The 26,900-nt window shown below is 40.4% G+C and overlaps 1 protein-coding gene across 1 annotated transcript in view; it reads right to left on the bottom strand.

The window, feature by feature from the left end:
- Positions 1–16,218, bottom strand: part of LOC126376577 (uncharacterized) — a 28,043-nt gene extending 11,825 nt beyond the window's left edge. The window contains exons 1-5 of the mRNA XM_050024062.1: positions 15,815–16,218; positions 8,662–8,873; positions 7,444–7,582; positions 6,541–6,734; positions 13–145 (exon numbers count right to left, since the gene is read on the bottom strand). Coding sequence (XP_049880019.1) covers positions 13–145; positions 6,541–6,734; positions 7,444–7,582; positions 8,662–8,873; positions 15,815–15,911 — 775 coding nt within the window. The 5' untranslated portion in view covers positions 15,912–16,218. The remainder of the gene's footprint in view (positions 1–12; positions 146–6,540; positions 6,735–7,443; positions 7,583–8,661; positions 8,874–15,814) is intronic.
- Positions 16,219–26,900: the final 10,682 nt, after the last annotated feature.

The following is a 26,900-nucleotide window of genomic DNA, read 5'->3' as shown; positions in this document are numbered from 1 at the left end:
TGATTTACTTACAAATTGCCCATAGTGTGAGCTTTCCTCTTGACTTGGCCCGTATGCTCTCTTTTTCTAAGGCATCAACTTCTTTTTCTAACTCCGGGTCATCGTATCGAAGACCCTTCAGGAATGCTACGGCTTTGGCTGCCGACTGAAAGATTTAATTTATTTATTAAAGATACACGATCAGTTTGTACCAGTAATGTGCCGTCTCCGGCAGTAACACGACGTAAAAGGTATGAAAAAGAAGAACTTTATTTATTACCTACCAAGCCTTTAGTCGGAAGGGGGGAATGGTTAGGGTGTTAGGGGGTGGGGGTTGGTCTAAGATTCTCTAGATACGACTATGCCTAACGACATTAAAGACTAAAGGGATTATAGTACAAGAAAGAACAATTTAAAAAAAGAAAAGCAGTCACTGTCCTTACTATTAAAGACATTTTTCAACAGAAATATACCCAATATGGGAATATTCTCGGGAACAGCACATCACTGGTTTGTATGTACATAGAAATTAATACACTGTCTGTTTAAGTTCTGTTGCCTTAATACAAAACGAACAGGTTTAAAATATAAAATATAAACGCGCTCGGTCTGCGATTGTTGAAGTTAAGCAACTTTCGCAAAGGCCGGTCATAGGATCACAAAAAAAAGTTTTCATCTCGACCTCCTCCGTGCTTTGGAAGGCACGTTAAGCCATTGGTCCCGGCTGCATTAGCAGTCGTTAATAACCACCAATCCGCACTGGGCCCGCGTGGTGGTTTAAGGCCCGATCTCCCTATCCATCCATAGGGAAGGCCCGTGCCCCAGCAGTGGGGACGTTAATGGGCTGATGATGATGATGGATGTATTACGACAGCCAGTTCAGGTAAATGAAACTACTTCAATCTTGTTCAACGTGGAAAGAATCACGTATCTCATTGCCTCCGGAACATTCGTTTTACTGCCTCCGTATTTTACAAGCGTGGAGCCACGATAGACTAGATAGTATAACGCTTGATTCTGTTAACTGTGTTGTGCTCACGATCCGGAGGTCCCGGGTTCAAATCCCGGTGGGGACATATCACAATAATCACTTTGTGATCCCTAGTTTGGTTAGGAAATTACAGGCTGATCACCTGACTGTCCAAAAGTAAGATGATCCGTGCTTCGGAAGGCACTTTAAGCCGTGGTTAAGTAAGTAAATAGTCGTTACATTAAATGTGACTATAATAAAATTTTGCCATGTCAGGGGCCTTTGGCGGCTCAATAATAACCCTGACACCAGGGTTGATGGGGTTGGTAATCCACCTCACAACCCACACGATAGAAGAAGAAGACAAATATATCCCAATTGGGGTAGGTATATCCATCCAACGCGTTACCGAGCTTTATGTTTGACCAACGTGATAGGTGGGAAGCGGTCTATGGCATCATATTATATTGATCATAAATTATTTCTGACGCGCTCAGCTGCGAAGGAAAACATAGTGAGGAAATTCTCACGAGAAATGCGTTTTTATGTATGTGACCTAAATTGTCGTCTTTTGTAGTGTAAGTATATAAATTAGCGTGTGGTGTTTGTCTATAATTGGACGAGCACTAATACAGTATTTGTTTATTGGTTTAAGTGTTTTTGTCTGGTGGTAAACATAATAAATACTTAGGTAAATAAGTTTTGTGTGTACAGTCATGAGCAATATAATGTACCCACTTTAGGACTCTGTCGCACTGACATATTTGACATTTAATGAGACTTACAGTTCCATTTGTCAAAAAAGTTAACGTGACATGGTACCAAAGTGTATACATATTAATGCTCGTGACCGTAGGTATGTATTGGGCTGGATTTTCCTTGTGTAGAAAGTTACACAGGCAGACGCTTCTGTAAAAAGTCGGACCTGTCAAATCATCAAGTTAGGTAAGCGGACCATGTAGAAACGGGGCACTTAACGCTAGTGAGATTATTATTATTATATTGGCCCCGATTCCTGCAAACACCGCCTAATTTTATTTTAAGTTATATCCGTCATTTTCATACCCGTCGAAAAGGAAAGGGACGGATGATTCACAGCTCTTAATTTTAGGAAGAATGAGTAAATGAATGTGTCGGGTTATTGACTGATGTAAAATTTTTAGACGGTTGGTTTAGATTTGTGCTTAAAATTGACGTGTGTTCCATAAATTTTATGCCTGTCAATTACCCGTCCCTTTCCTTTTCGGCGGATAAGAAAATGACAAATATAACTTAAAATAAAATTAGATGGTATTTACAGGAATTAGCACCATTATTACTATTGTTTGTCATTTCCATATCTCGGGACTATGGAGTCCCGGACTTTTGGAAGGCGTGCGTGGGGACGAAGCCAACACGTAGAGGACCCATTATAATTAGAATTATAATTTACCGACGTAGTGTTAGCTCGTTGAACTAAAGCATTCTTAAAGGACGATGCCCTATGCGTTTTTTTATTCTCAATCCATCAGAGAAGACCAATAAATAAGCTGTATAGACGCGATACAAGATCATGTGAGCGAATGAGATACGTGACTCTATCCCGAGTGTTGGAGATTGGAGATAGCTCGATCCTGCTTCTATAAATACTGTACTGCTATAGATACAATACAATACAAATACACTTTATTGCACCAAAATAAAAAGGCACACGCACACGCACACACACACACACACACACACACACACACACACACACACACACACACACACACACACACACACACACACACACACACACACACACACATACGCACACAAGCACGCACGCACGCACAAACACACACACACGCACACGCACACGCTCACGCACACGTACACGTACACACACACACACACACACGCGCGCGCGCACACACGCACACAAGCACGCACGCACGCACAAACACACACACACATAAACACATAATTTATGTATACTGATGCATCGATATACGGCGCATCTTCCGTTCTCTGCTAAAACTGTTTACATTTATAATTGTATGTGGAAGTTTGTAATGGCTTCCAATTTATACAGGGTGTTAGTGACATCGTAACGAAAACTTTGAGGGATGATTCAGGCCATGATTCTAAGTTGATATCAAGTGGAATTTTCCGTCGCAAAAGTATGGAACGGAAAATAATTTAAATAAGCTCTAAAATTTTCATGACCTCTCCGACAGGAAATTCCACTTGATATCGACTCAGAATCATGGTCTGAATCATCCCCTTCAGTATTCGTTACAGTGTCACTAACACCCATACCTACTTGTATGGCTACTGTATGTACTTGTATGGGGTGTAAGTGACATCGTACCGAATACTGAGAGGGATGATTCAGCTGATTATTCTGAGTTAATATCAAGTGGAATTTTCCATCGCAAAAGTATAGAATTGAAAATAATTTAAAAAAACTAAAAAAATAACATGAATTTTGCGACGGAAAATTCCACTTGATATTAACTCAGAATCATGGTCTGAATCATCCCTCTGAGTATTCGTTACGATGTCACTAACACCCTGTATACTTAAGTTTTATTAATACTATTAAGACGCTGTAAATTTCCCAAATAAATAAAATAAATAAATAAAAACTAAATTTGTCAAAAAAAAGAAATAATTACAAAAAGTCTCTTAACTAAGAAATCAGAAATCATTTATTCAACGTAATTATCATGGATAAACTTGTTGAACGTCAATGTAACATTTTTGAATTTACGTCATTTCGCAAGGTGTTATGGCTGAGGAGAAGAAATGACAAGAAACTGCAACAGCAACACATCTTTTAAAAACCAATGAGGATATACATTACAAGTTATTTAATAACTAGAGGAACACATTCAATACCAGACATAAGAAGTACATGGCAAATGGCGGCCTACCGAGAGGGTACATTGGAATTGCAGCTTCATTTTAAAGATAAAGATAACTACTTAATTTATAAACTGCCTATATACGTCCCACTGCTGGGCACAGGCCTCCCCTCAATCAACTGGAGGGGCTACTTAATTTACCTACACATAAACAGCCTATCAAGACCGATCTTCGTGGAGATCTTTGGGGGAGGCCTATGCCCAGCAGTGGGCGTCGTACGGCTGATGATGAAACAGCCTATATACGTCCCACTGCTGGGCACAGGCCTCCCCTCAATCAACCGCAGGGGGTATGGAGCATACTCCACCACGCTGCTCCAATGCGGGTTGGTAATTTACCTATTTTGACAAGTGACCTAATTTGACAGCCTCCGTGGTCTAGTGGTTAGAGCGTTAGGCTCACGATCTGGAGGTCCGGGTTCGATTCCCGATGGGGACATTGTCGAAATCACTTTGTGAGACTGTCCTTTGTTTGGTAAGGACTTTTCAGGCTTGAATCACCTGATTGTCCGAAAAAGTAAGATGATTCCGTGCTTCGGAGGGCACGTTAAGCCGTTAAGCTATTAGCTGTAAAAAATACCTCCACCAACCCGCATTGGAGTATGCTCCATACCCCCTCCGGTTGATTGAGGGGAGGCCTGTGCCCAGCAGTGGGACGTATATAGGCAGTTTATGATTATTATAATTTACCTATATCTGAACATATTTTCATCGTATTTGTTTATTCTCTACTTAACATCATAAGCTCATGACTATATCCCAATTGCGGCAGTCAGAGGTCCATCCATCGCATGATGAACTAAGTACTCACGCCTCACCGAGCTTTCTGTTAGACCGACGCGATAGGTGGTGAGCCGTATCGCCGCCTATAATGGTCGAGCCAACTGTGTTAGTGAAAGCTGCACTTAAGATAAATTAGTATAGGTCCCGGCAAACTTCTTGAGCATCGACCTTGACTGCGCACAACCGAATTTTAGATCTCTTTGGTGGTGCGGTACGGGGCGCGGGGGTGGGTGAGTCCCGCATTGACCGGCTATTGGTAGATCAGTCGATACTTCCCCCGCGCACTGTGTCTTCGTCCCTTTGACTCCCGAATACACTTGCGTGCAGTGAAACTGTCACGTTTTTGTGATTGCTCTTTTGTTGGATTTTTTTGTTATTGCTCATTTTTTTAAGTTTAAGAATTAGTTACTAGCACGAGGTCTATGTCTACAGATCCAAAACCTAGCACTAGCTCTGGTATTGCTGGTTTCAACCTCATGGAAGGAATATTATACTTACCTGACGATTAGTTTTTTATTAAATATAATAATATAATATAAGTTTTAATAAACTATAATAATATAAGTTTAGTTTTATTTACATAATTAAATAATATAATAATTAGTTTTTTTTTAATGAAGTTAAGAAAATAATCAAAAGTTCATTTTTTTTGCACGGAAGTGTACGTGCGCGAAATTTCCCCCACTACGACACTCGATGCTCAAGAAGTTTGCCGGTGTCGATGCTCAAGAAGTTTGCCGGGAGTTATAACGTAATGTAAAATGATAGAAATACAGTAACGGGATTTGATCCAGCGGCGTTCGCTGTTTGAGAAGCAAGCCGGTGAAATATTGTCACTTTCATAAATAGCTCTAAAACTTCTTATTAGCGAAAATCACATACATATAAAAACTCATACGATATAGTGACTAAGATTGAGAAGGGAATGTTAGGTTGGTTTGGACACGTAGAGCGGATGAAGCATAATAGAATTGCAAAAGCGGTATATAAAGCGAAAGTTGATGGTAGGGCTGGCAGAGGAAGACCGAGAAGGACTTACATTAACCAAATTGGAGATGTCCTTAGGAAAGGTTTAATACGATCTACTCTGAACCGGCGTGCGTGTATGAAGCGATTGATGAATATGGAGGAAGCTTGAGAAGTGTGTCAGGATCGAAGCAAATGGAATTCTATAGTCTCTGCATACCCCGGTGGGAAATAGGCGTGAGTTTATGTATGTACAAAAACTTATATAAAATAATATGTAATATGTGGTAATTACTTTTCCCCATAGCTCTAAGAAATAAGAGGAAATACTTGTATTAGAAAAAAAGAAATGTACAAAAAAGAAGGAAGTGTTGACCCAATATTGGTAGTACTGAAGAAAATAAATCTTTGAGGTGTATATTTATCGATAATTGATTGCTATTCACGAATTGGTGTTGTGGCTAGCTGAATAAACGCATACGGCGTTTAATAACACTATGGAATTCACCACTTGGCCGGACAGGTGGAGCGCCTAGGGCTTTCACCCGGGCAAGTCGACTCAACAGGTATGTGTCTTACAAATACAGTCATCATCATCAGCCCATTAACGTCCCCACTGCTGGGGCACGGGCCTACCCTATGGATGGATAGGGAGATCGGGCCTTAAACCATCACGCGGGCCCAGTGCGGATTGATGGTTATTAACGACTGCTAATGCAGCCGGGACCAACGGCTTAACGTGCCATCCGAAGCACGGAGGAGCTCGAGATGAAAACTTTTTTTTTGTGGTCACCCATCCTATGACCGGCCTTTGCGAAAGTTGCTTAACTTCAACAATCGCAGACCGAGCGCGTTTACCGCTGCGCCACCGAGCTCCTCACACATACATACGTAGCGGTAACACATAACTCCTCCTTTTTTCATTGCAGTCGGGTAAAAATGTATACCTACCTCGGTCTTCCCAACCGTGACATAATAGCAGGGTGATTCCTCCAAGCAATGTGTGACCAGGAGTTGTACCCCTGCTATCACTACAAATGCATATATTGCTTCCTCCGGTTCTGGAGCTGAGATCATCGGCGGGTACTGAAGATGCACCAAATATCCTGCTGTTGTCATTAACATCAAAATTGATTGGTTGAAACCTGAAAAAGGAAAGGCAGTTGTCATAGTTTGTCTAGTAGGTCTTCTTCTATCGTGTGGATTGTGAGGTGGAGTACCAACCTCATCAACCCTCGTGTCAGGGTTACTATTGAGCCACCAAAGGCCCCTGACATGGCTCATGTAATGACTACTTACTTATATCAGTAAGTAGTAACCGGGACCAATGGCTTAACGTAACTTCCGAAGCACGGATCATCTTACTTTTGGTCAGCCTGTAATGTCCTAACCAAACTAGGGACCACAAAGTAATTTTCGTGATATATCCCCACTAGGAATCGAACCCAGGACCTCCGGATCGTGAGTCCAACGCTCAACCACTAGACCACAAAGGCCGTTAGAAGGTAACTGGAAGAGATAGCTTTTAGTAATAAGTCCGCCTTTGCCCATTCAATTGACATTATGGTGATACCTATTTTTCATAACAGTAACTCATGTATTGTGCTTTATATGTGTTACTATAAAAACAACACTGCAACAATGCATGACCTATATTCACAAAATAAATATTTCATTTCATTTATGTTCTTTTCAGTTTTTCTTTGTACTTGTATTTGTGTTTACAATAAAGTGTTTATTCATTCTAGTTTTTCTTCTGCGTCTCGAGTGAGTGAAGATTAAGCCTTCATCCCCCATACCACTACCATACCATGCCGTCTGGTTTCCAAATACCGAACAGAACAAAGTACAAACCTCTAAGATAATCTACGCTGATCTCCCGAACGTACATCGGTACAACAGTGAACAGTCCTGCGGCTGCGACCCCCGCAAGAACGTGCAGCGCGATGGCGCCCATGTCTGATGGAGGCAGGAACAACGGAACGCATAACGCCTGGAAATGTTCAAAACAAATGTCAATTTGGGTCGGAAAGTCAATACAATACAAATAAAAATTTATTGCACCTAAATAAAAAATAAATAATTACAAAAAGACTCCTAAGTACATGGCAAATGGCGACCTTATCGCTTAAAACGATTTCTTCCAGACAACCATAAGGTAAAGAAAAATATAAAAATTGAAAGATTGCGGGTACAAACTGTAAGTACAACTTACCAATAAATATACCTAACCTATATACCTATATATATACTCGCATATACCTTATTATATAAATAGTACACACAAAAAATAAGCAACTCAAAAGCCACAGGATATGAATAACACTAACACAGGATATAAAAAAGTCATAATGGAGTGTTCGACGGATTTCGCAAATTTGGCTTGTTTTCGCTCAACCAAGATAAAAGATGACATTTTTGAAGAGCCAGTATTTATTCAACACGTGTAATCTTGACACGCGCGGGTTCGCTTATTGTCTCGTCTGTGTTATTGGGTACTTTTGTTTTTCGTCTTTTGTGTACAACTTGTTTTGTATGTTGTGTGAAAGAAGGACGTAATATACGATCCCGACAACCCGATTACTCTAGCCATAGAGGCAGCCAATCAGCTCGCGACAAACACTACGACGATTTCCCTCAATCAGCGCTTATCGCTATTAATTCTTTCAAATATTTTTCCTCTCAGACGACGCCATGAGCCGAGGTTTGCGCCCAACTGGGCACCCTCAGGCCTATTGTCTTAAACGTTGTACCGGGTGAGAGCCTTCAGCGCTCCTCATTCGTCCGGCCAAGTAATTAATGACATCTGCGGCAAATCTACAATAAGTCACGTAAAAAAGCGGTGTGCAATAAAATATACAGGGTGTTAGTAACATGGGATGAGTCAAACGATGATTCTGAGTTAATATCCAGCGGAATTTTCCGTCGCAAAATTCATGTATTTTTTAGTATTTTTGCAAAGTTTCTGTTTAGTTACTGGCTTAAAACTGTTCAAAGGTAAATTCTGGATGTCGTCTTCAAAACTGAAGTAAGTACAGCTTCTGTTAGTCTGCAGAGCATTCAAACACTTACTCCATGAAGTAAATTGACGATGTAAAGCACGGTTTTTCTTCCACATCGGTCGGCCAGGTAGCCATATATCGGGGCTGATGCAACAGCGGCTAGGATTAAGGATAACGTTGTCCAAGGAACGTCGTTATTGGAGTAGTTCCTGAAGTGCCCCGCGTGAGGTGACGTCGTCAACATAGTAGTTAGTAACCCGTGAGCGAAGTATGTAAAGCCGACTGAAACAAATGAAAGAAGGTTACTTCTGGAACAGTTCAGGATTAATTAAGGAGTGGGGACTTAGGCTGTAGCCGACACACAGCAAGAATGACAGTTTTGTTTGGAGTGTCTTGGGTGCGCTGTAGATTTTTTCTGCTCCTACATACATACATAAACTTACGCCCGTATTCCCCGAAGAGGTGGGCAGAACTACAAATAATCAAGAAAGTATTTGCAGCTTCTTTTGATACATAGTCCTAAGGTGCATAATAATTAACCGTTTAAAGAACCATTATTTAAGTCTGATCTGAGTTGCATTAGTTGTATGTATATTATAGGCATATATATTGATTGTTGTAGTATATTTATATAATGTAAGTCTACTTATATTTATTGTTTATATTTTTATTGTGTTATTATTTTTTTTCTTTATATTAGTAAGTATAATTGTTCTTGTAATTTCATAAGATTTGTACGCGTATGTAGGTATGTCTATCTGTAGTATTATACACTGCATGTCTCCTTATCACGTAGGTCAGCTGGAAGAAATCTCTTTTTTAGAGATAAGCTTACCTGTACTGTCTGATTTCTTTGTGTGTTTCTTTCTGTGTTCCATTGTGTACAAATAAATAAATAAATAAACCGTATGATGATAGGTGATTGAGAGGAGGCCTGTGCCCGGCAGTGGTACGTATATAGGCTGTTTATGTTTATGTATGATGATAGGTGATCAGCCTATCGCTATTACAGATGATCCATCATGTTCGACAGGACGCTGTCCCTTTGTCGCCTTTTACGACATGCGCGGGAAGATAGGCAGCTGACGCATTCTATGTTTTTTCTTTACTCCCAGTCGAGCAGAGGAGTTTTACTGCTCTTCACCAGCTAAATCCCTTAGTGGTTGCGGCTTCCGAATACATCCCGGTTAGGAACGGTACTAGTATCGGCGCCCGAACGCCGTAATATACGATCCTGATGAACCGATTACTCTAGCCGTAGAGGCGGCCAATCAGCTCGGCAATGATACCATCGGGAACCGAACCCGGTCCTCCAGATCGTGGGGCCAACTCTCTAACCACTAGACCATAGAGTGTTGGGAGGATGTAGTTATGCGGTACATAAAAAACTAGTTCCGACAAATAGCATGTTTTTCCAGACTTCGGTGAGAAAACGACCCGCTGCTGAATAGAAATCACTACATTAATAGCTGAAACGGACCTTTCGAAAGCCACAGACCTCATAGTTGGCATTTCCTAGTTTTGTTAATAACACAACAGAAATCAGAATCATTTATTCAACGTAATTATCATGGATAAACTTGTTGAAGGTCAATGTAACATTTTTGAATTTACGTCATTTCGCAACGTGTTATGGCTGAGGAGAAGAAATGACAAGAAACTGCAACAGCAACACATCTTTTAAATCAATGAGGGTATACATTACAAGTTATATCAACATAAGCTCACGACTATATCTCAATTGGGGTAGTCAGAGTTACAAATTCAAATTCAAATTCAAAAATATCTTTATTCAGTAGGTAACATAGTTACACTTTGAATCGTCAATTTTTACATAACAAACGTCTCATCCGCCTAAAACTACTGCACACCCACACGTTTACACTTTCTCTTAGACCAACGTGATAAGTGAGCCGATTCGCCGTCTATAATGGTCGAGCTAACTGTGTTAGTGAAATTTGCACTTAAGATAAATTAATAACTCATTGGTACAAGACGTGGTGAGGTGTGATCTGACCACCCCAATTGCAATATAGTCGTAAGCTTATGTTATGTTGGTGCAAGTCCGGTATTGGGATTCGAACTGGCATTCCCCGTTTAGGAAGCAAACAGTGATATTACAAACGCTTTATATAAGTATTTCTACTTCTAGTCCAGCACATTTTTTTTTATTTCTGCCGTGATTTATTGTATATTTACCGCAAATGGCATTAACTACTTGGCCGGATAAATGGGGAGTGCTGAGACCTCACGCGGTACAAAATTTCAGACAACAGGCCTGAGGGTGCACAGCGCGAACCTCGGCTCAGGACGTCGTCTGAGAGGAAGAATATTTGAAAGGATTAATCGACCCTAGTAGGTCGATAGCGATAAGCGCTGAATGAGGGAATTGGAATATAACGTGAGCTCATGTTTACCTCAAATTATATCATCAAGCTACATTACATATTGCACAACGTACGGTCACGAGAATTAATACACTTTGGTACCATGTCACATTAACTTTTTTGACAAATTGAACTGTAAGTTTCACTAATGTCAAATATGTTAGTGCGACAGAGTCCTAAAGTGGGTACATTATTGCTCATGACTGTACGCGGGTGGTTTATTACGTACTCGCATAGCTTACCTCGAAATTATTACCAAACTTTAATAAAGAGGACTTAAGGTTAATAACCGAAGGATGAACAGACCCGAACTGTGTGCAAACTCCATGAAATCATGGTGCCCTTGGATACCGGAGGTCCCTTTCTCACTAAGAGACAACCTCACCACAGTAGTGCCACCATTAAAATGTATAAATGCTTGTGTTTGATTGTAACCAACAAGACACTAAGGGCCTTAGGCAAGTTATAAATGGTTAAGAAAAGCAAGAGATTTTTTGGTATGACTTCTTATGGGTCTTGTTATTGTTCTGTGATTGTGTTGTCTTGTTAGAGATTGCTACGTAGCAATAAGGCCGCCTATTGTACTCATTCTATTTCCCTTTTCTTTTGTATATTGTTTTTCCTGTTTGTGCAATAAAGTATTTGTTATGTTATGTTAAGTTGTTAGATCTGCCGCATATAACATCATTACTTATGAATGAATGATTGAATGACAGAATTAACAAACGAATGGATGAATGAATGGTTGTTACAGAATGAACTAATGAGTGAACTAAGGAGTGAATGAATGAATGAATGTTTTTTAAACAATCATTCATTCATTCGTTCAAGACACAAACACATCTTGTACACAAACACAAGACAGGTATACATATAACATAAATAGCCTATCCCACTGCTGGGCACAGGCCTCCTCTCAATCAACCGGAGAGGGTATGGAGCATACTCCACCACGCTGCTCCACTGCGACCAACGGCTTAACGTGCCCTCCGAAGCACGGAATCAACTTACTTTTTTGGACAATCAGGTGATTCAAGCCTGAAAAGTCCTTACCAAACAAAGGACAGTCTCACAAAGTGATTTCGACAATGTCCCCATCGGGAATCGAACCCGGACCTCCAGATCGTGAGCCTAACGCTCTTACCACTAGACCACGGAGGCTGTTGACAGGTATACAAGGAAAAACTAAAAACTAAAACCGGGTAAAGGCGCCGTATAGCTAAAACCGGAAGCGGAAGCGGTTACAACTTACTGTTCTCTATCTTGTGGGGTTGTGAGGTGGATAACCAACCTTATCAATCCTGGTGTCAGGGTTACTAAGAAACAGCCATAGCTCCTTGACACGGCACATCTATCGACTACATACTTACATCAGTAAGAAGCAACCGGGACCGACGGCGACGGCTTATACGGAACGCGCCTTCCGCACTGATCATCTTTTCGGACAATCAGGTGATCAGCCTGTAATGTCGTAACTAAACTAGGGATCACGAAGGAATTTTGTCCCCACCGGGATTCCAACCAAGGATCTTCAGATTGAGCCCAACACTCAACCACTAGACCACAGAGGCCGACTTCTTACTGATGTAAGTACGTAGTTGATGAGGTTGGTAATCTACCACATAACCCAAACGAGAAGACTGCCACTGTCTCACCACCCAGACGTCCAAAGCTGTTAGGCACTGAGACATGGACCTTAGGCTTAATAATCCAAGGCCGAACAGTCAAGGACTGTACGTAAATTTCTTCAAATCATGGTCCCTTTGAATACAAGAGGCGTCGTAAGGAATGTCGCATAGTTGAGATATTTTAAGGACCTTAGAATGAATGAATGAATGAATGAAATATTTTTATTTCAGATATTTATCCATATTTTGTTAGTAATAGAAGATTATATCTAAGTTAGTAAAATTTATAATTTTCATTGGATGTCACATGCATGTACATCCAGTGAGTGAGGATGGGACTGTCCATCCTTTGTGAGACCACCTTCAGGAGACTGTTGCTGCTGCCCCGCACTCGCTCCCACAGAGAAGCCACACGCTTGCGTAGAACAGCCTGGAAGCCATCAGTGCTCCAGGAGGCGAACATCCCCGAGGCACTGCAGCGCCAGGGCAGCCCCAACAACCCCCTGAAGGCGTTATTATATTGAACGCGCAGAGCACTGAAGGTCTTTTTGGTGTAATTGCTCCAAAGGTTGCACGTGTATAAACTCTGGCAATAGCTTTTGAACAGGGTAACCTTCACCTCGTAAGAACATCGTGCAAACCTACGTGCTAGCATATTACCCCTGATAGACAGTGCTCTGCGTTCCCTATCCAAGTCCACATCGTCCTTTAAAGTATCCGTGACCCAGTGACCCAAATATTTAAATTGCTGAACAACTTGAAGAGGAGACCCGCTTAGAGTTATTGGAGGAATTGAGTACCTTTTAACGCCAGATTTAAACAATAATATCTCACTCTTTTTTACATTATATTTGAGTCCATGAGCCACAGCATACCTTTCACAAATTGCTATCAGTAGCTTCAGAGCATTGACTGAGGGGCTCAGCAGCACCATGTCATCGGCATAGCTGATGTTGTTAACAAAACAGCCATCCACTGAACAACCCACCCCGGCGCTGCTGAGCTCCTCAATCAACCCATTCACATATACATTGAACAGAGTGGGTGAGGAAAGCCCCCCCTGCCGCACACCACACTCCATTTTATAGATATCCGAGTACGCCCCTTCCCACCGAACCACGTTAGTTTGATTGCTGTACCAGTATTTAAACATTTCAATTACTTCAACAGGTAAGCTAGTATTACTCAGCTTGTTCCACAGCACATCATACGACACCATGTCAAATGCCTTCGACAGGTCCAAGAAGCACGCATAAACCGGCGTATTCCTATCGGTATAGTACCGAACAGTGTGCTTAAGACATAATACTGCCGACTCAGTTGAAAGACCTGATCGAAAGCCAAACTGAGCGTCATGCAGATTTACATGTTGGTTCAAATCTGAATTAAGCACACTGTCCAGCACTTTCGCCAGAATAGTGGCTAAAGATATTGGCCTATAGTTAGACTTGTCGGAGGCATCACCCGTCTTATTTTTGACTATGGGTACCACAATAGTTTTCATGAGGTCATCCGGCAGGTAGCCGTGACGAATACAGAACGTAAAGAACATAGCAAGAACTCTAGGGAGGTGAACACCTGCATGTTGCAGATGCTCGATGCTGAGACCGTCGTGTCCAGGTGACTTACCTTTAGTCATTTGTCGCACAACCTTAGCTATCTTCACTGCAGTAATTCTAGTAGAAACACCACTAATACGGTTCTCAGCATCGAACAATGACCCACGCCTCTCTATCGCCAGAGGTTCTACTTTGAAGTGATTCTTGAAGAGGTTAGCTATGCCACTAGGCTCACCTATACCTTCAACACTAACCGGTAGACACACCCTAGGGTTCAGTTTATTGGTTGATTTCCAAAACTGTACAAAGTTCTTAGATATGTGATGCGAGGCAATTATGTCCATCTTTATTTGGTCTTCATTTCTTTGACAGAATTTTAATTTAGCTTTAAAGTCCTTTCTGGAACTGGAGCCTCCGTGGTCTAGTGGTTAGAGCGTTAGGCTCAAGATCTGGAGGTCTGGGTTCGATTCCCGATGGGGACATGGTCGAAATCACTTTGTGAGACTGTCCTATGTTTGGTAAGGACTTTTCAGGCTTGAATGACCTGATTGTCCGAAAAAGTAAGATGATTCCGTGCTTCGGAAGGCACGTTAAGCCGTTGGACCCGGCTATTAGCCGTAAAAACACCTCCACCAACCCGCAGTGGAGCAGCGTGGTGGAGTATGCTCCATACCCCCTCCGGTTGATTGAGGGGAGGCCTGTGCCCAGCAGTGGGACGTATATAGGCAGTTTATGATGATGAAGGACCTTAGAGTACATAAAGGCGACTTCCAAGGGGCCAGTCAGTGACAAGGCGAACATACACGCATATACGCATAAACTCACGCCTATTTCCCATCGGGGTAAACAGAGACTATGAGATCACACACCATCTCCCTAACAGTATCTCGTTTTCACAGGGCATGCTTACCTAACCTGAATATTATTTGACAGGTCCGATTTTTTACATAAGCGACTGCCTGTCCGACCTTCCAAGCCGCTAAGGGAAAACTAGCCCAATACAGGTTAGGTCACATATCTCCGAAAATGCATTTCTCGGGAATGTGGGTTTCCTAAAGATGTTTTCCTTCACCGCTGAGCACGTGACGATCCAAACATGTATTCGAAAACTAATTCGACAATCATTGGTTTAGGCCTGTGTTGGATTCGAACCTGCGACTTCAAAGTGAGAGGGAAGCGTTCTACCAACTGGGCTACCACGGCTCCTTAATCAATTATTTTTTGAATTCATGTTTATGTCATAAATTATCATCACGTGTGCAGCTGTGAAGGAATATATCGTGAGAAAACCCACTTGGGAATGCGAGGAGAAATGCGTTTCGGTGGTATGTGACCTTGGACTGGTTTTCCCTTCGCGGGTTGGAACTGTTGGAAGGTCAGACAGGCAGTCGCTTTAGAAACCAGGAGCTGTCAAATCTTCATGTTAGATTAGCGGAATATCGCTATAGAGATGATGTACCTAGTGTAAAACATTCTTTGGAAGTCGGTTAAACAACCGGGCACCCTCAGGCCTGTTGTCTTAAACTTTGTACCGGTTGAGAACCTTCAGCGCTCCCCATTTGTCCGGCCAAGTAGTTAATGCCATCTGCGGCAAATCTACAGTAGGTCAAGTCAAAAAAAAGGAAGTCGGTTAAAAAATAGGTACTTACCCAAAACTGAATAAAACACTTGTTTCCACACTTTTTGCTTGTCATTGTTACATTTTGTTATATTCACACTCTCTGTTATAGTAAATACCATTTTCATAACTCTAAACACACCAACGCGCAATAAAAAGATTATATTAAAACACTGTTTTTATTATTACAAAATGTTTCAAATAAAAAATTATCTTTTTTCACAAATAAATTTACGCGCGTCTGCTGTCATGCGGCACTTTAAATTTAATGTAAGGTAATTTTCGTTGTTTTTAAAACTATTTGCATTGTTATCACTATAAACTGGAAGTCAAACTGTTTTAATCAGTAAAAAATAGTAATAAAAGTATTCTTTATATTGTACAAGATAGCGGCCTGCCTAGTAGAAGATCCAACGATCATTGTATGGCTACATACTTACACAAATAATGGGGGACTTTTACAACAAGACCAATTGCGTTCCGATACGATCTCGAGTTGATAACAGTAACAAGGGCAGTTTTCTTTTTAAATTTTGCTTCTTTCTCTTTTCAAATATTGGACGGAGAATGAAAGAAAAATACAATCGATTCGCTATTTTTTTGACGGTTGGAGATTTACCGCAAACGGCATTAACTACTTGACCGGACAAATTGGGAGCGCTTAGATCCCTCGTCCGCCAAAGAGACCCCACACCGTCTTTCGAGCGACAAGAAGCCTGAGGGTGCCCAGTTGTGCGCGAACCTCGGATCAGGGCGCCGTCTGCGCTTTAACCGATTCTTGGCCGCGTTCTAAAAACCAACATACTACCAAGGGCCACATACAAAACGAGTGTGACACGCCTGGCGTGTCATTGGCCACGTATCGGCGCGCTCCCCATTTGTTCGGCCAAGTAGTTAAAGCCTTTTGCGGCAAATCTACAATAACTAACGAAAAAAAAAGTTCCGTAATGACATCTGAAAAACAAGCCGGATGATCGCGACAATTTCTATGAACAGTCTCCACGCACCTCAGCTGAATTGACAGGAATATATTCTAAATACGAATAATCTAATATTTGACGTTTACTTCTCCGTGTCGATGGCTCGCATCGATCGCGCCTAAACACGACGTAGCCATCACACTCATTAAACACGCCACCAGAACAAAGCCAGTTGTGATCAGAACATAAATTAATTGAACACCTGGCTCCTTTGATGTCGAATACATACACGTAAGGCTGTTTGACAGGGGTGAGTTATCTGACATCAACGTGGACCTGGGTTTATAACAGATAGAGTTACAAGGATACCTGCTACGTAGTGTAGTCATTATTGGTAACATTATACGCAGTGCTGAGTACGGTTCGTCGAATCGCCAGAAGAAGTTTGACTCCTTTGTTGTGGAACAAAGAATACCATAGTGCGAGTAACGGAAGCGTGACAACACTATACATATATAGCTAAAATCACTTTTAAACCAAGGTATAGAAAAGAAATCATCATCATCAGCCCATTAACGTCCCCACTGCTGGGGCACGGGATGGATATTATTATATTCCCTATGGATGGATAGGGAGATCGGTGCTTCAACCATCACGCGGGCCCAGTGCGGATTGATGGTTATTAACGACTGCTAATGCAGCCGGGACCAACGGCTTATCGTGTCTTCCGAAGCACGGAGGAGCTCGAGATGAAAACTTTTTTTTTGTGTCACCCATCCTATTACCGGCCTTTGCGAAAGTTGCTTAACTTCAACAATCGCAGACCGAGCGCGTTTATCGCTGCACCACCGAGCTCCTCCTCACATCACCGACCTACATCTACTCCTGGCCAGCTATGTTTATATCCCTTGCAATAGTGGGTAAGCCTATTGCCATTAACCAGTAACAAATCCTGGAAATCCCGTGATATTAATTATCTATAATCCGAAAATGAATTAAGACTCGTAAAGTCGAATCCAGTAGAATACAGATTCCTATATTTTTTTTTATTGTAATAACATTCCGCGGTCTAGTGGCTAGAGCGTTGGGCTCACGATCTGGAGGTCCGGGTTCGATTCCCGATGGGGACATTATCGAAATCACCTTGTGAGACTGTCCTTTGTTTGGTAAGGACATTGAAGACTTGAATCACCTGATTGTCCGAAAAAGTAAGATGATTCTGAGGGCCCGGCTGTCAGCTGTAAAACAGATCCACCAACCCGCAGTGCAGCAGCGTGGTGGAGTATGCTCCACGCCCCCTCCGGTTGATTGAGGGGAGGCCTGTGCCCGGCAATGAGACGTATATAGGCTATTAAAAAAAAAAAAAAAAATAATAATATCTATTCTTTATCATAATAGAATCTTCATCATTATGAACGTCGTGCACCTTTTTGAACGCAGCGAAGCAAAACACATGTCAGTATAAGAACATTGTCAATACAGAGCGAGACGTGAGCGGTGGCGCGTCCCGGCAGTTTACTCAATTTGCTCATTGAGCATTTACTCAATACAAAGGAGGAAATGATACACTACCGGCCAGGAATACACCGGATTCGGCTTCAACGATTTCTGAGCTTCTATTGGCCTCCGTGGTCCAGTGGTTGTCAAGCAAACACGATGACTCTTAATGGGAACAATCATCCATGCCGGGATGGTCAAGTTGGTCTGGGAGTAGATATCCAAGACTCCGAAAGCCAGGAACATTAGGGTGTACGATGTAGTGATGAGGGTCTGGAAGATAATGGTATTAGTAAGTTATAAGCACATTATAATACAAATAATGACGGCCTCCGTGGTCTAGTGGTTGAGCGTTGTGCCCACGATCCGGAAGTCGCAGATTCTAATCCCGGTGGGGAAAAATCACAAAAACCACTCTGTAATCTCTAGTTTGGTTGGGAGATTACAGGATGATCACCTGATTGTCCAAAAGTAAGATGATCCGTTCAGAAGGCACGTTAAGTCGTTGGTCCTGGTTCCTACTTGCTGATGTAAGTACGGACTCGTTACATGAGCCATGTCAGGGGTTTTTGGCGGCTCAATAATAACCCTGACACCAGGGTTGATGAGGTTTTAATGCACCTCACAATCCACACGAAAGAAGTTGTATTTTTTTTGTCATACTCTTTGAAATAAGAAAGAAGCAAAGAAGTAAGAATGTTGACTAATTGTGTGTGCATACATAAACATAATAATTATAGTCACTCATATATAAATTGTAGCGTAGTAATTTAAGTATCCATACTAATTATTACAAATGGAAAGTGTATGTGTGTGTCTGTCTGTTTGCTTGTCCGTTTTTCACGGCAAAATAGAGCGACAGAAGTTGACGTGATTTTTTAAGTAGAGTTAGTTGAAGGGATGGAGAGTGACATAGGCTACTTTTTGTCTCATTCTAACCCAACACTTCCCTAAAATGGGGAGTGAATTTTGAATGAAGCATTCCGTTATTTTCAAGGTAGAAAGCTTAAAATTGGTATGCGAACTATTTGTGACTAACAAAAATATCGTGCATCTTTTTGTTTTGGAAATTTGCCCCTAACCCCTTCAAAGAGGGGAAGAAAATTTCATATGGGACTTTTTGCAGTTTTCAAGTTAGGAAGCTAAAAATTGCTAGGTACATTAGAAAAGGGGAAAAGTTACCCCGAATTTAACGCCAGCGAAGCCGCGGGTAAAAGGTATATAATCTAAATATATAAAAGGAAAAACTGACTGACTGACATATCAACGCACAGCCTAAACGGCTAAACGTAGGCACTTGAAATTTGGAAGGGACGTAGCTTAGGTCCCGTAGAGGTGCACTAAGAAAGGAATTCCCGGAATTCCTACAGGAACGGCAATTAGCGAGAAAATCCTTTTGTATGAAAAATCTAAACTGCATAAGTTAGATGCTTGAAATTTGACATGCACTCCCACACACACAAAGATCTCTCTTTTATAACACGCCACGCGGACGAAGTCGCGGGCAAAAGCTAGTTTATCATAAAGTTGTTTGCACACGTACTGTATATTACCGACTGACTGTTGAGAACCAACAGAGTTTATTTATTCAGGGATATTTGTAAGACTATGAGTAATTAGAACAATTTGTAATAGGCTTATTTAGTAGACATGTGTACTTTTCGTTGCCTTAGATTGATAACTACGTAAGCGTTTTGTTTAATTACATACATAAACTACCTATATACGTCCCACTGTTAGGCATAGGCCTCCCCTCAATCAACTAGAGGGGGTATGGAGCATACTCCACCACGCTGCTCCACTGCGGGTTGACGTGATTTTCCTCAACAAATCCTCGATCTCTTTCATACATACAATATACATACATACATAAACTCACGCCCGTAATCCCAAATGGGGTGGGCAGAGCCACAAGTAATCAAAGACAACTTGCAGCCACTGTTGATACGAAGTCCTAAGATGGATATGATGAACCTCAACCTCGATCTCTTTCAATTTATTTTAATTCGAGTGAAAATTTAGACCATAATTTTTTACCTGGATTGAAAGTAGCTTTCTATTGCGAGGTATTTTTAATGAAAAATGTTCAAAAAGGCGCTTACACCATCCCGTGCTCTGGTGAACTTACATTTATTTCACCCTAAGGTCGCGTTCAGGGTTACTCTTGGCAAAGGCCTCCCCCTTCTCTTTCCAACCCTCCCTGTCTTGGCATCGGTCTGGAAGGCGTCTAGCTCGTCCCTCCACTGTCGTCGTGGTCTGCCTCGACTTCGACGACCTGTGGGGTCCAATCAGATGCCATTTTGGCCCACTTTTCCGGATGCATGCGGCAGACCTGCCTCGCCCACACCTACTTTAGTTTAGCGGATTTTTCACCAACGCGACATCACGTCAGGGGCCTTTCGCGGCTCAATAATAACCCTGACACCAGGGTTGATGAGGTTGGTCTTCCACCTCACAACCCACACGATGGAAGACCAACACCTGCTACTTGAGTTCTGGAGCGCAGTGTCGTGTTTCTAATATTGGTTAGACTACTCTGGGCGCCATTCCACTCGCGTCAGACAGAGTACTGCGGGGCGGAAGGCAAGACGGAAACCACTGCCCTATTTTCCCTAAACAAGTATACGCATGGAAAATGCTGCACCGACAAGAGCGTGGCTCTTAAATTGATGATGATGAAGTCTATTGGGAAGGAAATTCCCAGTAGTTCAACTGGTAACTTAACTGGTACTTGGTGGATGGAGAGACTTTTTGTAATTATTTCTTTTTATTTTGGTGCAATAAAGTGTATTTGTATTGTATTGTATTGTAATACTACTGGGAATAGGGGGATTTCATGCATATTAATTATACTTAACTCGGCATGGCGTATACCGCCCGGATAATAGCCTTGACATGCTATTGAGCTAGATCGATCACCGAATTTGATACTGATAAAACATTATTGGGAATGTATTGCAGTTTGAGATAGGCGATATTTTTTCGTATTAAAGCTTCCACTCAACGCACTTAATAAATATTAACTATATACAGGGTGTTAGTGATATCGTAACGAATACTGAAACAAATCCATGATTCTGAGTTGATATCAAGTGGAATTCTCCGTCGCAAAACTCACGTTTTTTTCCTGTTTTTTTTTAAATGACTTTCAATTATATACTTTTGCGATGGAAAATTCTACATGATATCAACTCAGAATTATTTAAAACTAATTTAAAAAAGCACTAAAATTATCATTAATAAATTCTTCTATAGTGTGGGTTGTGAGGCGGATTAACAACTTCATCAACCCTGGAGTCAGGGTTATTATTGAGCCGCCAAAGACCCCTGACATGGCTCATGTAACGTCTACGTACATACATCAGTAAGTAATAACCCGGACCAACGGTTGAACGTGCCTTCCAAAGCACGGATCATCTTATTTCTGGACAATCAGGTGATCAGTCTGTATTGTCTTAACCAAACTAGGGATCACAAAGTGATTTTTGTGATTTGTCCTCACCGAGATTCGAACCCGGGGCCTCTGGGTCGTCAGCACAATGCTCAACCACTGACCCCGGGGGACGTCACTCTGCTTGTCAATACTTCATATCATTTTAGTGTGTCACCATCTTTATTCCAAACACCATTTAACAGATTATAAACGCTCTATATTATGCATGTTATATTATGCGAATACCATTTCATTAGCCTTCAAACTGAAGTGGATGTTTAAAAGGCGAAATTCTGAGCTTTTGATCTAATAGAAATATTGTAAAGGGGGGTTAAACAGGCCACATCGATGCAATTCATCTAAAAAGTAATATTGCTATTCGACATTTGTTTGCATTGCGCAGTGCAGGCTGATCAGAATAGAATAGAATAGAATAACTTTATTCCCAAAACAGTGCAGTACAATAGTAGAGAAGATAAAGATAAGTATACAAATCAAAAATACACTGCCAGGGAAAAGGGACTGACTCAGCATGTTGTTGCGAAGGATAGTAGAAATACCACTCTTAGCAACACTGATATTCTGCCAGTACCTAAGTTACGCTTATAAATACTTTGAACTATCGTGCCAACAAAAAGTGTCGGGATTTACTTACAATAAATAAGAAAATAAGCAAATATAATTATGAAGAAAATATATGAATTAAGGGATTACGAAAAATATGAAAGTATTAGTCAAAGGTAGATAGTATGCCAAGGGGTTAAAGTATACATAATAGATATGACAAATAAACAGATGTGTAAAATAAAAGCCACAGATAAACAGATAACGAGAGAGATTCATAAACAATATAATATATGTATGACAAGTAGATGTGTATAACATAATTATGAAATAAGTATAAAGTTCAGTTACCGACGTTTTTCTGAATATTAAGAAGATATTCCTTATATTTCACCTTAAAAGTAATTTTGGAAGTAAGCTTCCGAAGGGGCGCGGTGGAATATCGTTCCAACATTTATTAGATCGGTAACTGAAACCTCCACGAAAAGCGGCAGTCCTATGTCGCGGCAGATGCATCACTATTGAGCAAGACCTCGCAGATATGCGACACAAGAGTTTTTTAAAGAGGTATTGAGGTTCTTGAAACTTAATAATATCGTGCAGTTGACAAGCAAAATATAAACTTAAACGATGATGCATATTTAGCAAATTAGAATTGTTGAGAAAAGGCGTTATATGAGTACGAGGAGGAATCGGAAAACAGAAACGTGCACAGGCATTCTGAACACGCTGAATGATTTTTTCAGATTTTCCATATAAACAAGGCCCGTATACAGTGAAACCGAAGTTCAATTTTGACAAAATCAGTGTTTCACAGAGCATAATTCTTATATCCGTGTTGACAAATGGTCTGATTTGGTACAGAACTTTTAGCCTATAAAAACAATTTCGTGCCACTTCGACCACATGACTATGAAATCTCAACTGTGAATCGAAATTTAAACCGAGATTGCGTGCCTCGGATACGTGATCAAGAGATGTACCCTTTATTGATCACTTGATTGGCCGAAAGTAAGATTATCTGTGCTTCGGAAGACACGTTAAAAGCTGTTGGTCCCGGTTACTACTTACTGATGTTAGTAAGTTGTCGTTACATGAGCCATGTCAGGGGCCTTTGGCGGCAAGACGATTGCGCACTTACTTTTATATGGACATTATTGTATAAAGTTCAAATTGCAATCACTCAATGTTTTCTAAGCAATGTAGGTGTGTTCCTGCCACATTAAAAAATCTTTTTGACAGGACGAAGTCTGCCGGGTGCTCTAATTAGTATATATAATATAAAACTAGATGTCGCGTGGTTCGCTCGCAGCCAGCTGCTCGCGTGTCCTGTATTAGTTAGAAGCTTTGTATGGCGGCCATTTTGTTTTTCTGCCATTTTTTTACCGCGATAGAATTTGACCAAGACTTAAATAGGTCTCGTGAAATCAAAAAAGTTCTAGGTGCTATAGTTTTGCCAGGCCGTAGGGTGACTCCCTGATGCGGAGCAGTTTTCCAAGATGACGTTCCGATCACACCCCTATACATCATTTCTACACCCGAGACATTTTCATAAAATATATACAGGGTGTTAGTGACATGGTAACGAAAACTTTGAGGGATGATTCAGGTAATGATTCTGAGTTGATATCAAGTGGAATTTTTCGTCGCAAAAATATGGAATGGAAAATAATTTAAAAAAACACAAAAATTTTCATGAATTTTCCGACAGAAAATTTTACTTAATATCAACTCAGAATCATGGTCTGAATTATCCCCCTCAGTATTCGTTACGGTGTCACTAACACCCATACCTACTTGTATGGCTACCTGTATGTACTGATACGGGGTGTAAGTGACATCGTAACGAATACTGAGGGGGCTGATTTAGCTTATTATTCTGAGTTAATATCAAGTGGAATTTTCGATCGCAAAAGTATAGAATTGAAAATAATTAAAAAAATACAAAAAAATATCATGAATTTAACGACGGAAAATTCCACTTGATTTTAACTCAGAATCATGGTCTGAATCATCCCCCTCAGTATTCGTTACGATGTCACTAACACCCAGTATAGCAGTAATATATTTGTTGCTATTTTTTGGAGTTAGTTTGGAAAGAAACTCTTTTCAGGCGCTTTACATGAGATATTTATTTATTTATTTTCTTATAAAAACAATGTTACAAACACTGGAATACAGACATCGGTAAACCCGCAAAAGTTTGTCTCGATGCCTGCTACAACACACTTAAAAACCCACATCTACACCCACACCCTCACACATACATCCACACAAACCCATAAATACCCACACAGACACGTAGACTGGTACTTTTTATTGCATCACGTAACATACGAGAACATCGTGCGCTGAAAGCATAATTTTACGTGCACTTAAAAAAATAACCCACGTTTACGCAATCATAAATAAATGTATCGTTCCTTATTGATGGAAAAACGTAAAAAGATTAGGTACGCTCGAGAAATATTTATGTACAAGAAAAAAATAAATATTTTTTTTACATAATGTAAGCACACGTAAAATGTTAATAATACTTATATAATTTATACTAGAATATATATAATATGTTACATAAATTGTTAAGTAGATAATTGGTTAAAGTTTATTGTATAAATGTAAATTTTGACCACGTAACAAATGTTATGCTTAAGTTGCTGTTGCCCCAACGGGGCGTCACAATGTACCTACCACATCCTGTATACCACTTATGTAAAACTGTGACTTGCAATAAATGACTATGATTATTACGACTTTTCAATGGGTGTACCCTCTTTTTGACGTCATTTGTAGATTCGCCGCAGATGGCATTAACTACTTGGCTAGAAAAAGTGGTTGTACAGTCATGAGCAATATCACGTACCCACTTTAGAACCTTGTCGCACTATCATATTTGACATTTAATGAGACCTACGGTTTAATTTGTCAAAAAAGTTAATGTGACATGGTACTAAAGTGTATACATATTAATGCTCGTGAACATACCACTGACTACCGCAATGAAGAACTTTCATGAGAAAATAGGTAATTATCACATTAAATTTGGACAGTGCCATCTACGACCCAGTGGTTGAGTGTTGGGCTCATGATCCGGAGGTCCCGGGTTCAATTCCCGGTGGGGAGATATCACAAAAAATCACTTTGTGGACCCTAGTTTGGTTAGGACATTACTGGCTGATCACCAGATTGTCCGAGAGTAAGATGAACCGTGCTTCGGAAGGAACGTTAAGCCGTTGGCCCCGGTTACTACTTGTAATGTAAGTAGTCGTTACATGAGCCATGTCAGGGGCCTTTGGCGGCTCTATAGTAACCATAAAAGACAAGTATATTCCCAGGCTATATATCAAAAAATAAAAAAAAAATATATAAAAATTCGCTTTTACTATAATTATATATAGTAACCCTGACAGTAGGGTTGATGAGGTTGCGAATTTTTATATATTTTTTTTAATTTTTTTTATTTTTTTTTTATTTTTTTTTTAATTTTTTTTTATATTTTGATATATAGCCTGGGAATATAGTTGTCTTTTATGGTACCTATCACTAACCCAGTTGGCTCGACCACTATAGACAGTGATAAGGCTCGCCACCTATTTCGCTGGTCTAACAGAACGCTCAGTGAGCTGTAGGTACTTAGTTTATCTTGCGCTGCATGTACCTGTGACTACCCCAATTGGAATATATTCTTGAGTTTATGTCATGAATTCGTTGCGTAGCATCTGCGGTACAAATACAAAATACAAATACAAATACACTTTATTGCACCAAAATAAAAAGAAATAATTACAAAAAGTCTCTTAACTAAGTACATGGCAAAAGGCGGCCTTATCGCTTAAAGTGATTTCTTCCAGACAACCATAAAGTGAGGAAAAAGGTAAAAAAAAAATTGAAAGATTGCGGGTACAAACTATGCATACAACGATGACACTTCATTATAAAAACAGAACATTATAAAAATATAAAAAAAAAAAAAAGGATATAACAGTAACCTCGGAATACATTCAAGACACAAAAAAAAAGGAAAATAGAATATCTATAAATATACATAAATAAAAGCAGTAAATAGTAGTAGTAGTAGTAGTGCGGTATTGAGTGATAGAGTAAGAAACAGGAAAATAGAGAGAGATGTAAACGAGAATAATAGTGACTAAGATTAAAAAGGAAATGTTAAGTTGGTTTGGACACGTGGAGCGAATAAAGGATAATAGGATTACGAAAGTGGCATGGCGAAGGTAGGTCATAGGGCTTATAGCGACCTAGAAGGTCTTACATTGTTCAAATTGGAGATGTCTTTAGAAAAGGTTTAGTACGGTCTACTCTAAACCGGCGTGCGTGTATGAAACGATTGATCAAGTGGAGGAAGCAAGAGAAGTGCGTCAGGATCGAAGCAAATGGAATTCCATAGTCTCCGCTTGCCTCAGTGTTGCATGTGTGTACTTACCTTCTTATTTGGGTCGTGTAATAGATTCAAGATAAATTATGAAATTATGATTTTACTAAATAACGACAGGTCTCGAAATAACATAAAACATTTTTATTTCTCTATTTATTAACTTATTTATGAACTTAACATAACATAACAAATACTTTATTGCACAAACAGGAAAAAACAAAATACAAAACAAAAGAGAAATAGAATTAGTACAACAGGCGGCCTTATTGCTAAGTAGCAATCTCTTCCAGGCAACCTTTAGGAACTTATG

This window comes from Pectinophora gossypiella, chromosome 21, assembly GCF_024362695.1.
Source record: "Pectinophora gossypiella chromosome 21, ilPecGoss1.1, whole genome shotgun sequence".
In the NCBI taxonomy this organism is placed as follows: Eukaryota; Metazoa; Arthropoda; class Insecta; order Lepidoptera; family Gelechiidae; genus Pectinophora; species Pectinophora gossypiella.
The sequence above is the reverse complement of the archived record's forward strand: the minus strand, read 5'-3'. Positions and strand labels throughout refer to the sequence as shown.